Source organism: Actinia tenebrosa, unplaced genomic scaffold (assembly GCF_029948245.1).
Source record: "Actinia tenebrosa isolate PJP-AT-01 unplaced genomic scaffold, QUT_ActTen_1.0 PGA_scaffold3__52_contigs__length_22856419, whole genome shotgun sequence".
NCBI lineage: Eukaryota > Metazoa > Cnidaria > Anthozoa > Actiniaria > Actiniidae > Actinia > Actinia tenebrosa.
In genome coordinates, this window is record NW_028292580.1 from 9,164,207 (window position 1) to 9,179,084 (window position 14,878).

Below are 14,878 nucleotides of genomic sequence, written 5' to 3' on the forward strand. Positions count from 1 at the left end.
CCCAGAAAGATGGATTCTATCTATGTAAATATATTAAAAAATGCGGTCAAGAACTATGCATGTACAGGTTTGTTTGCAGATAAACAACGAATCCGAGTAGATTTTTTATATCTGGCTTGCCTTCAAATATATTTATCACTGTACATTTTGATTTTTCAAAAGAAAAAAAAATCAATTCAATATTAAGTTAGTATCTTTTTTTGTCTTGAGAATCAAGAAGGAAAAAAATTTGATTTTCTGGCCATCTAACATAGCTATCAGGCCTACCGGCTGTGCGTGATCTCGCTTATTTCTATGCTTGGGTTGGGCTACCTGTGTGATGTAATCGCAAAAGGGGCAAGGGTAGAGCCGTGTGGTATAACGTGAAATAATTCCCAAGTGTTAGTCTTAGATCAGGTTTCGTAAATATGACTTATACATGTATACTTGAAAATTAATAAAAGATTATTAAGCAACTACGCCGGGCACCGTGTTATAGTTTTACTTAGGCATAATCATTCCAAGAAATTATAAAGAGTCTTGATCCTTTTTTGTGCATTATTTTTTATTGAATCTTCATTGAAATTCATTTGATTACAAATCATTTTGTCAATAAATAGGCTTTCTGCAGTTAGTAGTCACGTGACTGTAAGTTATATGGGGAGAAAAGCTACCAAAGTCCTTATATTTCATTACCATCAATTTTCTCTCTAAGTCCTTTTGTCAAACTTGCAATTCATTAAATTTATTTTTTTCATCACGTGACTGTAGACTGCAAAGGGCCTATTTGATTGGTTACAAAAATTACATCCTCCTGGTTTAACGTACAATCATTTGTGCTATTTGAATAATAGAGTGGATTTAAACGTTGAATCGTGCTTTTTTTTGAAAGAGCCACATAGTTAGTGGTTATCCTGTGTCATTTGATATAGGACCAAAGATAGAGCTCGTGGTACTCCGTAAAAAATCACCAGTACTAAGTTTATTAGGAAGGAATTCCCACTCCAGTAGGGTTGATTCTGTTTTTTTGTGTGTAGACTAATAAAGATAATCTAATAAAGATATATGTGGCAGGAAACGATCTGTTAAATTGCTGTCTTTCTAATTCATTTGACCTGTTAGTTCTTATTTTACGTGTAGGTTAGCCATTGCGATTGTGGTCTATGGTGTGATACTTTATGCGGTGTTTTCACGGCTTATCGCCTTTCCCTGTAAATTATTTATCAAACATATGCCATGTCAGTAAAATATTTATAAATTATGATAATTTCACATTGAAACTTATGATGAGTGAAGCAATATTGCGCGTGCGATGAAATATATAGGTCTATATCAATAGACGTCAATTCCGGTCTCGTGTGGAATTTGTACCAGCTGAATGGCAAGTTTTCTATGTGCGCATTGTTTACCTTTACTGAAGGTTTTTACTGTCGTTCTACTCTAACCATAAACACTGGAGTTTATTCTATTATGTTTTGTGTAAATATACTCATATTTTAGTTACGTTCTCTTTCATCATTTCATCTCCTTCTCCTTCAATAGCTGTTATGAATGTCGCGTTCTGATTGGTTTGGAGCGCGTGCTTTGTGAGAGCACATTGCACGCGCGCGCACTTTCCGTTGTGTCATTCCTATCTATTATTGTAATTTGTATTTTATAAAAGAAATAAAAAACTTGGGGATTGGCAGAACACTCGAGAACTGTCCAGAAGCACTCCGCTACGCGTCGTGCTTCTCCTAACACTTCTCTCGTGTTGTGCCAACCCCCGCGTGCTTTATGACAGCACGCGCACGCGTTTTCTATTTCTTCAATAAAGACTGGTACATGATGCAAAATGTATATGCTGTGACACTGAATTGGCTTCCCATTGTTTTCTTGTAAGTTATCGACCAATCAATACGCATACTTATAGCTACGGTACGGTATGGTTCGATACGGCTATTTTTTGATTCGTTTGCCAATTTAACGCCCAAAAAATAAAATATCTCTAACCCTTTACTTACGTTTAAGCTTCAGTAGGCAGCAAACCAACACGATAAGAACGATGATGATGACAAGCAGAATGAACAACGCCACACCAAAAATGATCAACAACGCTGTAGCAACGGCTGTAGAGGTAAATTGTTATATATTAATTAGCATCAAGATATCATTAATTTATAAATATACTTGATTGCAAAAAATAGGAAACGCGCTTGCGTGCTGTGTGCAGTCATAATATAAGGCACGCAGGAGTTAGCACAAGATACTTTTTATCTTGGATAGAATGACCGAGTTGAGAATGCGCGTGCCTGCTATGTGCTCTCGTAAAGCACCAACCTTTATCAACAAACCTTATTTATTTTTTCTGCTGTGTTCCTTTTTTTCTCCTGCTAGATGTGCACTGGAAAAATCATGTACGCGCTCGAAATTGTGCAAATATGTATCTATTTTCAACATATTTTCATAGCATGGAAATATTATAAAAGTCAGCAGAAGTAATGAAAACGCACTTACTTCTCGTGGTTTCATTTCCATGGTATGGAAATATCATGGAACATTTTTTTCCATACCATAGAATTCAAGAAATGATTTAAAACTGATGGAAGGCACTCCAAAAGTATGGTGATACTTTAAAATCCCTACAAATTGCAACTTCCAACGTATGTCCATGCATTGGAAATATATTGGAAGTTCACATTAGGAGTCAGGGTAAGAATTTATAGGCGTCGTTGCGGTTTTAATTCTGTAAAAATAATCGATCAAAGCCTAGACTAAAAAAGCAAACTTTCATTTCGTCTTTCCGGTCCGAATCACTTTTTTACGAGGAAAAATATGGAACTAGCTAAAGAACAGAAATACCTTCACATAAAGTGAAGTCATTAAACCCGTGAAATAGATATCAGACTAACACTTTAGTAGATCAAAATGCCATTGTTTTCTAATAATAATAATAATGTTCGTGTTAATCTTAAAGATCTTTTTACTTACTTGTAGTCGTTTTGTCGGAAGCTGTCGAGACGTCACTTGCCTTAACTGGATTTAAAAAAAAGTATATTTAGGTGCTAGTTATACTATGGTTTCGATAATAATCATGATAATTATAATGATGATGATGATGATGATGATGATGATGATGATGCTGATTAACTGTACCCCGTACCATGAGTTGGATCAGCCGAGAAGTTGTTTCAGGGTTCGATCTGTGAGCTAGCCTTGCCCTGACTTAGATCAGGCCAGAGGTTGTTTCAGGGTTCGATCTGTGAGCTAGCCTTGCCCTGACTTAGATCAGCCTAGAGGTTGTTTCAGGGTTCGATCTGTGAGTTAGTCGTGTTCTGACTTACATCAGCCCATTGGTTGTAGAGGATTCAATACTATTGGAAATGAAGGTTGGATGCGGCATACCTTTTCGTACGATATAGGTATCGGGTTTGAAAGTTGGGTCTGTCTCATAGTTTCCAATCTTTCCACTCTTGATTACTTCAGTAACAGCATTAGCAATTTTCGCCGCTTCGGCTTCCGATGTGGTGTTAAGCACGAGGTAGTATTCCACGATAACGCTTCCATTACTTGATAAAAATATACAAATGATATTACCAACTTAAAATTATAAACTAGAAAATTGATCCACACCTCTATCTCCTGCAAAAGTGAACGAACGAACGAACGGGGCACTCATTGGTCACAATTTACGTCTTATGCTTAACTCGCACACGCTCACGCTCGTTTGTTGATGTGTGTCGCTTGCAGAGATAAATAAAATTTGGGGGAAAAAAACAGCAACTCTCTCTCTATTAATTGAATTCACCTGTGTAAAAAATACTACAAAAATTATTCACCGCTCGAAGACTCGCTTCTCGGTAAACTGAATATAATCGAATAATTGTGAAATAGTATAGTATTATTATGCGAGAATTCCATACAATGATGCGATCAAAAACGAAAACACATGCAACGGCAACAATACCAGAAGCATGGTTGAGTACTTTTGAGCTTCCTGTGGTGTTACGGACGGAATTACAGCAACTCGATGGCATAGGGAAGGAAATAGAAAATGTTGATCTTACCGGACTCCTGTTACTTTGACGTCTGTTACGAGTTTATTTTTCTCTTTCATAACTTTCGTCATCTAGAAAATAACGAGTATAGAAATTTTAAAATGAAATACAACCTCCATTCTTTCAACTGGAAAAGTTTCTTTTATTGAAATATTGAATATAGCTATAGTTCAAAAAAATATTGGTGAATGTTTGCATGTTGCATGTTGCATGTTGCATGTTGCATGCTGCATGTTGCATGCTGCATGCTGCATGTTGCATGTTGCATGTTGCATGCTGCATGTTGCATGCTGCATGTTGCATGCTGCATGTTGCATGTTGCATGTTGCATGCTGTACGTTGCATGTTGCATGTTGCATGCTGTAAGTTGCATGCTGCATGTTGCATGCTGCTTACTAAGGTGAAAATGTTATATCATATTAAAATTATATCATATTCATATATGTAAATATCACCACGAAAAGTATTCCGGAAAAACGTGTAGATAAAGTTTAGAAAATTTCCATATTGTTGTGACCTTTTTGATTAATGAATTGACATCAACCACAGTGCAGTTCGGGCTTGCCTTGAAACAAGCAACATCCAAAATCCAACAAAACCTTCGGCAACCTTTTTTGAAATAGCTGTATATCGTTTCTTAAGCTGTCAATACACGCTGCAATTTTTTCACACGCTGGCAATGCAACCTCAATTTTTCCGTTGCATTGCCAGCCTGAGACACAATTTCAGCGTGTATCATGCCCCGAGACTTTGACGGCAACGATGTCTCGTAACGCAAAAATTGTTGCAGAAAATCCAAAAGTTTGAACGTTTCTCTGAAACAATTTTTGGAATTGCACGCCTAAAAATAGCGAAAACTGAAAATTGCAGCGTCTATCTCCCATGTTTGCAACAACCCTATTCAGACTAGCCAATCAGGATTTAATACTGATTTTTATCCTTTTAAGTTTATTTCAAGCCTTTTTGATATGGTATACGTTGCAATTTTTCGCTGCAACAAAAATGTGAAATTGCGTTGCCAGCGCGGGAAAAAATTTCAGCGTTTATCGGCAGCTTTATGGTCTCAAACATAGAAACAAAGGGCGAAAGCAGGGTTTATAACTTCCCTTGTAAATGGGCCCTTCATATAACTATTATACACTTTCAGTTATATTTACATTTCCCTCAAAATTCGTCTTAAACTCCTTTCCTGCATCTGAAGTTAGATCTTTCACTTTGTCAAAATCTACTGACGTGAGTCTCATCTCTGTATCAATCCTCACTAAAAAGCAAAACGAAATAATTCAAAATTGAAATTCTGAACAAAACGAAGTAATAATGAATGGACGAATAAATATGTCTCGAACGAACGAACGAACAAACGGACGGACAGAATTATATGTACTGTTTAATAAACTCGCAGATCGTGTTATCTGCGAGTTTATTAAACGGCTTCAAAAATTTTATGTATAATTCACACACCTTTCAGTTGAAGTAGAGCGACCATATACCTCGCGAACATTAACTTTTATACTTTGATAGTCGTTGGTACAGCAATGTCATGCGCAGTGAAGTTTGTACGTCACTGCCATGCGCAGTAAATGCAAAAAAGGCTCCCACAAGTTGAAGACAACATGCCGAACTCAAGACAGGGGCACTAGACGACGATAATTTATAGGTCGTCGATGATCGTACGTGAAACTGACCTTGATGAGGCTCTAAGTCTTCATCTAAACTTGGATGCACCTTTATTCTGATAAGGTTGTCCATATTAGTATTCTTTATATAAAGAATATATACTTATGAGGATGAGACGTTATGGGGTTTAAAGGTCCATGCACGTGACGTGTATGGTCGCTCCAATTGGTTCAAATGTTTATGAATTATTCATGAGTTTTTGAAATCTTGTTTAAACTTTTTATTGGATTGGCTTAAGTGAGAGGAGTAATTGTGCCACGGATTTTGGTGTAGTGCAAAAATCGATCATTCAAATAGCTTGTTTGAGATGGAACACTAAGCTTTATATTCTTATAGTATATTCTTATAACAATGCTATCGATCCCTATCACTAAAACACTTACATTGCTTTGTAGAAAAAACTTGGTCTGGTGCTGTAAATAATGAAAAAGATAGAAATTTTTAAAGATTTGGAAAAATCAGTTTTAAAGTGTCGTCAAACCAAAATCACCATGCATCACAGGTCATTCACATCTTTTAAATTTAAAAATAAAGATTTCCAGGTTTATTTCTGCCAGTATTACTACACTGAAATTTTGGAAGATCACTAATTTTGATATACTCTTTCGAATTCTAATGAAAGCATTGTTGTCACCAACTGATGAACTAAGGTATCACAAGGGGCACGCGCTTTTTCATATGGTCTATATTAATAGTTGCAACATTTTTTTAAAACAACTCTGTCAGTGCTTTCAAGTTATTAACGACATATTTATTCTCTTATGTATTCATTTTAGATACATAGTCGATATGAAACGTGTTAAAATCCTCCATGTTTTCTGTCAGTGTAACAATTTATGAACATTCCACGTGATGTATCTCTAGATAAATCTAATTAACGTACTTCCCATTATCATTTCGGTCTTAGCTTTATATGTTCTATACATCACAGTCAGCAGGGGTAAAAGTATAATGATGGTTTTAAATTTTGAAATATGAAAATGATAAATGTTAAAGATTTCCAGGTTGTCAAACTTACGTGATTTAGTTGGTGTTGTTGTTGTTTTTCCTGCTGCGGCTGTTGTTGATGCTGCGGCTGTTGTTGATGCTGCGGTTGTGTTTGGTGCTGCGGTTGTGTTTGGTGCTGCGGTTGTTGTTGATGCTGCGGTTGTTGTTGATGCTGTGGTTGTGTTTGGTGCTGCGGTTGTGTTTGGTGCTGCTGTTGGTTTTGAGATATAAAGGATTAGTGTCTTGTTTTCACCAATGAAACAACCATAAGCACAGCGATATATTAACTAACTGACCGAGTGACTGACTGATGACCGACGCGACCCACCGACAATGATTTTGCAAATGAATGCATTATTTAACTTCAAACATCATTTTCGATATCATACTGATACAACTTGAATTGAATAAGTCTGATAGATTTTGCGTTAAAACTTTGATTATTATATACTTGTAAAAATATTGTAAAATAGAAACAGCCTCTGATGTAAACAACGCAAAACAAGCACTGTAACTTTGTGGCCTTTTCTTTTTGTCGTTCTAAATTAAAATGTTTTGAATTGTCCAATTTTTATAAATCTACTGCAAATGTGTGCAGAAGAACTTAACTTTGAGCAGAGAATATTATAAGGCTATTTGGATTGTCAGTTTTGCTACGCGGACCAAGCAAACACAGGCAATTTTAGCAAGTTAGCAAAAATCGATCAACACCATTGGACATTGCACCTCACAATTGGCAAATTTTCCATGTTAGAGGGTGATAGGTTGGAAAATGGCAACGATTTAGCTCCGTAAAGTTGCAAAATTTTACAGGCGTTTCGTACGGTGGGGCTCACCATACAAACGTCTGTAAAATTTCATGACTTCGCATGACTACATTTTCGCCTGTTTCCTATTTATTATTCTCAAACTTGGTAAATTTACTAATTTTGAGGTGTTTTTTTTTCTAACATTATCGATGGATTTTTGCTAACTAGTGTATGTAAAATGTTGAAAAAACCGTGGAAGGGTGTAAAATGGGATGGTTTATTCACCTTGTGACAGCCACAAAAGAGGTTATGTTGAAATTGTACGTATTGATAAAATAGTTTACCGTAAAAATTTGAATAGGCCTTAATAAGAAAAATGATAATCGCGTTTTAAGTATCTAAAAATTGAAATTGAATAAGATTAAACGGACTGGACTTACTTGTATTCTGCGCAGAAACAGTCGCCAAGAGAACAAGTAGAATACAAATACTACCAAAAACTTTCAAGTTCATCATCATCTTTCTTTACTTTTATTAAAAAGTTTCCCAAAAATTAATAGGATCCCAATTGTGTCCTGCTTGCTTCGAGGTCCTCAGAATACTGAACCAAAAGCACTTGAACTCATCTTTATGGTTTATTAATTTTAATTATTATTTTTCATTTTATTTTCACGAATGAACTGATTTTGCTGATGATTGCGAGGTTTTTTCCTACTGATAGACGTCATCGCTTCTTTTATGTGGCCAAATAACTTGAAAGCACTGACCGAGTTGTTTAAAAATATTTTAATTAATATATATATATTTATAATTTAGCTGTCTGATAAAACCAAGACATGACGTCTTTAATAGCTGCAAAGAATCGACTTCGTTTATTAAGTCAAAAAATAGCTGTTTAGATTTGTCTTATTTTTTTATAGTGTTGATTCAAACTCAGTTTCACAAATCTAATATCTGTTACAACGTGTTTTTTAAACAAATGTTTTAAGAAGTCTAGTTTCAGTTCTAGAATGATTTGGGTGAGTGTATCTGACCTTGATTGACGCTAGCCTCGGTTGCAGACGTCCTGCGGGGTTCGGTTCGGATCCCTCCCCCACAAACACGTTTTAACACGTTTTAACGTGTTAGAAAGATAAGAAGAAGAAGAAATAAGAAGAAGAAGAAAAAGACGGACAATTTCTCGACTAGTATACTACAAAATAGTATTGATTTGAAATTGAATTTAGATTTTTAACTAGATTTTTAAAGTCTATAAAGTTTTGCAAAAAATAATAATAATAAATTTGAATAAAAATCCAAAAACTTGTGGGAATCTGTGGGAATCGCATTCACATTGACCCGACAAACAATAATACAATCATTGATGCATTAATTAATAAAATATTTGAAGAATTATATAACTAAGTTTCTTCACATTTAGTACCATAAGAATAAGAAAATAAAATAGCCATTTTAAAGATATAAGTAAGTATATATTTTACAATTGTTTTACTGATCAACTATTAGGAAAAACATCAAATTATGTTCCAAGTGGGAGGTATATTTTTGCGAATTCTACTGATTTGAATCTTTTGTTAACCCCTTGATCTTCTGTGTTATACATTCAAAACAGCCTACGTCTTTTATATACGGGGAAAAAAATATAAACAAATTAACAATCAGCATTTTATTTTAAGATGTCTATCTAGACGGCCGAGAAACAAGCTTAGTTATTCAGTTATAAGAAGTTTCGATTGAAGAGGAATTATTGCAGCCAGTCTTGAATTGAGTTTTTTTTTTTTACCCTAGAGGGACTCAGCAGAAACAGAAGTATTGTGTATGCTAGACAGAATTTTTTTTCCAAAAAATTGGATTTGCAAAACTGATAATACTACGTTGTTTTGCGGAATCATGCTCTGGTTCATAACTGAGATCGCTAATTTAAAAAATGAAGTAGAAAAATAAAAGAATGAATAAAGAAAGAAAGAAAGAAAGAAAGAAAGAAAGAAAGAAAGAAATATTCAATTCAAACAACGGCCGCATTCTCAATGTACTTGAGTTAGAAACTTTTAGATTAAATTTAGTAGCAACCCAAGTGAATCCTACAGCGAACAAAGTTAGAATCCGTCATTTTTTTTTAACACAGTTACATTCTATAGATAGTAATCTTCAAGTAAAAGAGCAAAAGCCCCAAGGGGCCCCTTCGTCTTAAGGGTGAAAATTGGCCTCGAAGTTCGAGAATTTCACGAATATTGAGTATCGGCGGCGATACATCACTCGTCACTATTCGTTCCAAAATATAGTTTTATTACTGCGTACCGTAAAGTATTCTAGGATTATATCTGCCTGCGAATGATTTCCGACTTTCAAACTAAAATAAAAATGTGATTTGAATATGCTTTTCTTGTTCTGTATGGGTTTAAAACGGTGCGGTGGTCCCTAACATAGCAACGCCATGGAAGTAAGGCCAGAGGTCAAGAGAGTCGTCCAATCTCTGCACATGAAACTGCTCTCCTTTGCAGATCCAGTAATACCCATTTACTATCCCAGATTTTCTAGAAAGAGTGGTTATATGTATGTCGGAGATTGTTTGTCGAAAAATATGGAAGAAGACCGTTAATATCCATTGAATTACAGATCGACTTAGTTATTATGAGTAGAAATTTCAATTTGTACCATCGTGCTTTGCGGTTTGTGACGACCACCGCCTATATAGACCATATGAAAAATGAGTGTAAGACTGGGAACGAGCACCACGAACAATTAGTGATTTCAAAAATAGATTTTCATTACAGGAAAGACCACGTCTAAATTAGTAAGTTTGGGAGAGTTCTGTTATCATATATCAAATCCCTGAAGAGTTATAAGCATTTGAAAAGTACCGAGAACATGATAGCGATGCCGTTAGGCCCTTGGCTGTTTACATACAACCTTTCTAATTCCAAACAGCTGTAGCTTTTTATCATTTAATGTTATTACACTGAAATTTTGATTTCAATATATTCTTTCTAATGAAAGCATAGTTGTCACCAACTGATGAACTAAGGTATCTCAAGGGGCACGCGCTTTTTCATATGGTCTATATTAATAGTTGCAACATTTTTTTAAACAACTCTGTCTTTGCTTTCAAGTTATTAACGACATATTTATTCTCTTATGTATTCATTTGAGATACACTTATTTCAATAAAGTTAGTCACCCGAAAAACTATAAAGCTGAGGCCGCCAAGGATTATGGGTAGATTCATTTTACACGTTCAACCGCTTGTTAACCTTTCATGGACTTGCCAATCTTTTACCGGTTACAGTCTCACCTCTTCTGAGCATCATCGAGCTGCAGTTTGTATTAAAAAAGCTTTGTATATATATGCTTTTTTGATATGAAAAGCTTCCCATGATGCTCACTGATCTCAGCTTTCTAGGTTTTTGGTGACTAACTTTATTGAAATAAGTGTATGTAGTCGATATGAAACGTGTTAAAATCCTTCATGTTTTCTGTCAGTGCAACAATTTATGAACATTCCACGTGATGTATCTCTAGATAATTAACGTACTTCCCATTATCATTTCGGTCTTAGCTTTATATGTTCTATACATCACAGTCAGCAGGGGTTAAGGTATAATGATGGTTTTTAATTTTGAAATTTGAAAATGAGAAATGTTAAAGATTTCCAGGTTGTCAAACTTACTTGATTTAGTTGGTGCTGGTGTTGGTGCTGTTGTTGTTGCTCCTGCTGTTGTTGCTCCTGCTGTTGTTGCTCCTGCTGTTGTTGCTCCTGCTGTTGTTGCTCCTGCTGTTGTTGCTCCTGCTGTTGTTGCTCCTGCTGTTGTTGCTCCTGCTGTTGTTGCTCCTGCTGTTGTTGCTGCCGCTGTTGTTGCTCCTACTGTTGTTGAAGCTGTTGCTGCTGCCGCTGTTGTTGCTCCTACTGTTGTTGAAGCTGTTGCTGTCGTTGCTGTTGGTTTTGAAATATTAAGGATTACTGTCTTGTTTTCACCAATGAAACAACCATAAGCAAAGCGGTATTAGTTAACTGACCGACTGACTGACTGATGACCGAAGCGACCCACCGACTGACTTTCTACATTCTACATGACTGACTTATTATCAACATTATCAGCTACACTGATTTCACCATAATTTGTTTTATAAAAGCGACTTGATTTAAATAAAAATGACTCGAGAGAAGAAAAACTATAACTGTTCAAGAATTATACATAGTTTATTTCATTTCATTTCATTTCATTTCATTTCATTTCATTTCATTTCATTTCATTTCATTTCATTTCATTTCATTTCATTTCAATTCAATTCAATTCAATTCAATTCAATTCAATTCATTCTATTTTATTTTGGCTCATTACACATGCAAAAATCTTTCATTTCCCAGAATATATATATCCGTCTTCGTCTCGGCTTCTACGGCCAATGATTTTGCATATGTATGCATACTTTAACTTCGAACATCATTTTCGATATCATACTGATATAACTTGAATTGAATAAGTCTGATACATTTTGCGTTAAAACTTTGATTATTATATTACTTGTAAAAAAATTGTAAAATAGAAACGGCCTCTGATGTAAACAACGCAAAACGAGCACTGTAACTTTGTGGCCTTTTCTTTTTGTCGTTCTAAATTAAAATGTTTTGAATTATCCAATTTTTATAAATCTACTGCAAATGTGTGCAGAAGAACTTAACTTTGAGCAGAGAATATTATAAGGCTATTTGGATTGTGAGTTTTGCTACGCGGAGTCAATTTTAGCGCATAGTTTGATAGCGAGAATCATGCATCCCTGGAGCTCAAACCTCTTTTAATAACACTTTTTCAACTTTTCATATGAGCAAGGTAGCAAAAAAAGATCAACACCATTGGACATAGCACCTCAAAATTGGGAAATTTTCCAAGTTAGAGGGTGATAGGTTGGAGAATGGCAACGATTTAGCTCCGTAAAGTTGCGAAATTTTACAGACGTTCGTACGGTGGGGCAAGCTTGTGACCCCCATCATACAAATAACGTCTGTAAAATTTCATGACTTTGCATGACTACATTTTCGTCTGTTTCCAATTTATTACTCTCAAACTTGATAAATTTACTAATTTTGAGGTGTTTTTTTTCTAGCATTATCGATGGATTTTTGCTAGCTAGTGTATGTATAGTAAAAAGTTGAAAAAACCGTGGAAGGGTGTAAAATGGGATGGTTTATTCACCTTGTGACAGCCACAAAAGAGATTACGTTTGAAATTGTACGTATTGATAAGATAGTTTACTATAATTATTTGAATAGACCTTTATAAAAAAAATATAATCGCTTTTAAAGTATCTAAAAATTGAAATTGAATAAGATTAAACGGACTGGACTTACTTGTATTCGTCGCAGAAACAGTCGCCAAGAGAACAAGAATACAAATACTTCCAAAAACTTTCAACTTCATCATCATCTTTTTTTACTTTTATCAAAAAGTTTCAAAAATTGATAGGATCCCAATAGTGTTCTGCTTGCTTCGAGCAAATGAACTGATTTTGTTGACGATTGCAAGGTTTTTTTCCTACCGATTGACGTCATCGCTTCTATTGTGTGGCCGAATAACTTGAAAGCACTGAGACCGAAATTTAAAATATTGCAATTAATATATATATATAATTCTGCCGTCTGATAAAACCAAGACATGACGTCTTTAATAGTTGCAAAATATCGAATATGTTTATGAAGTCAATAAAGTAGCTGTTTAGATTTGTCTTATTTCTTTATTGATTGGTTGCAAGCATTCCCAAGAGATTCAAAACACAAAAACATGGCGACCGTTGTGGTGCCGTTATCAATGGATGCTAATGAGAAATATTTTGTTAAATGGCACCAAAATGGCCGCGATGACGTAACGTGCAATCGAAGAATAGTGTTGATTCGAGCTCAGTTTCGCAAACTAATATCTGTTACAACGTTTCTTTTTACACAAATGTTTTAAGAAGTTTCAGTTCCAGAATGATTTGGGTGAGTGTATCTGACCTTGATTAACACGTCAGGCGCATTTCTTATTAGAGAGATAATAATAATTAATAAGACAGACAATTTCTCGACTAGTATACTACAATTAAAATAGTATTGATTTGAGATTTGAATTTAAATTTTTAACTAAAGTCTATAAAGTTTTGCAAAAAATAATAATAATGAATTTAGATAAAAATCAAAAAAGTTGTTTTGATCAAGTACTTGTGCATCGGTGGGAATCGCATTCACATTGACCCGACAAACAATAGAGTACAAACACTATAAGTGTGTAACATAAATACCACTAAATACTGCTAAATTATGCTAATCCTATTGTTTTCTATTGTTTAATTAGCACTATTTACTACTAAATAGTGAAAAGTGTTGCACACTTTTAGGTTTTGTACTCTAATACAATCTTTAGTAAGTATCATAAGTAAGTATTTATTTTACATTGAAGAGGAATTATTGTAGTCAGTGTTGAATTGAGTATTTTTTACCCTGGAGGGACCCAGCAGGAGCAAAGGTATTAAGTATGCTAGACAAAACATACCAACATACCCCTAAAGAGATGCTAAAAGATACCAAATCGCCCGAGGTGGCGAAATTCTAGATTTCAATTTTTTCACCTTAAAGTGCAAATGAACCCTTCGACAACACTTTCAGTACTGATTCTAGACGAAGTAAATAGTTGATTGGTAAAATATTTCTTGATTTGAGTGATGCGTCTCTAAGCTATGAAGGTTTATACTTCCAATATGCTAAGAAGTGTGACGTTTATTTAGGCTTGATTAAATATACAAAATTGAACTGGTTCATAGAAACAGTATTTAAAAAGTATCATTATTTTACTCATGGTTCACATGAAAGCTATTTTAAATTTATATTTTCAAAATGGCCAGCATTTAGTATTACTAGTTACAACAAAAACACTTACATACCTTACCTGCGTCACACTCATTAGCATATTGGAAGTATAAACATTCATATCTTAGAGACGTATCACTCAAATCAAGAAATATTTTATCTATCAACTATTTCCTTTATGCAGAACCAATACTGAAAGTATTGTCGAAGGGTTCATTTGCACTTTAAGAGATACCAATTCGATGATTACCCCAAGGAGATACGACGAGTATAACCAATACTTTTATACTACCCCCCTCCCCCACGGGGGGCATTATTTACAAAACTGATAATGCTACGTTGTTTTGTGGAAACATGCTCTGGTTCACAACTGAGATCACAACTAAGAAATGAAGTAGAAAAATAAAATAAAAATAAATAAATAGATAAGAGAAAGAAAAAAGGAAAGAAAATCGAGCAGAGTAAGTATTGTGCATCGTTAAGTTTTCCCACGCTAATACTGACACATCTTAATATGTCATTCGCGTGAATAACCTGTAGCCGACCGCCAAATAAGCTCCCACAACCACAATAATTAGCTTTTTCTTAAATGCCCTAAAGGTTAATTGAAC

General features: G+C 34.8%; 1 protein-coding gene across 2 annotated transcripts; it reads right to left on the reverse strand.

Annotated features, from left to right (window-relative positions):
• Positions 1 to 523: 523 nt before the first annotated feature.
• Positions 524 to 12,936, reverse strand: LOC116299100 (uncharacterized). Of its 2 annotated transcripts, XM_089036044.1 has the most exons (10): positions 12,777 to 12,936; positions 11,097 to 11,360; positions 6,712 to 6,891; positions 6,077 to 6,106; positions 5,174 to 5,277; positions 4,026 to 4,087; positions 3,364 to 3,527; positions 2,950 to 2,994; positions 1,983 to 2,087; positions 524 to 1,188 (listed from the first exon to the last, which is right to left on the reverse strand). In XM_089036044.1, the coding sequence occupies exons 1-10, from the start codon at positions 12,850 to 12,852 to the stop codon at positions 1,169 to 1,171; spliced, it is 1,050 nt and encodes a 349-aa protein (XP_088892170.1). In that variant the 5' UTR covers positions 12,853 to 12,936; the 3' UTR covers positions 524 to 1,168. The 2 variants fall into 2 exon arrangements, with proteins under 2 accessions (XP_088892170.1, XP_088892171.1); XM_089036045.1 differs by lacking the exon at positions 6,712 to 6,891.
• Positions 12,937 to 14,878: the final 1,942 nt, after the last annotated feature.

What these genes read in the sequence shown, in the direction of transcription:
- LOC116299100 (XM_089036044.1), bottom strand. Translation starts at nt 12,852, where the DNA reads ATGATGATGAAGTTGAAAGTTTTTGGAAGTATTTGTATTCTTGTTCTC. An exon ending in TGTTTCTGCGACGAATACAA is followed by an intron (nt 11,361 to 12,776) that starts GTAAGTCCAGTC and finishes CAAAACCAACAG; the next exon opens with CAACGACAGCAACAGCTTCA. An exon ending in TTCCGACAAAACGACTACAA is followed by an intron (nt 2,088 to 2,949) that starts GTAAGTAAAAAG and finishes TTACCTCTACAG; the next exon opens with CCGTTGCTACAGCGTTGTTG.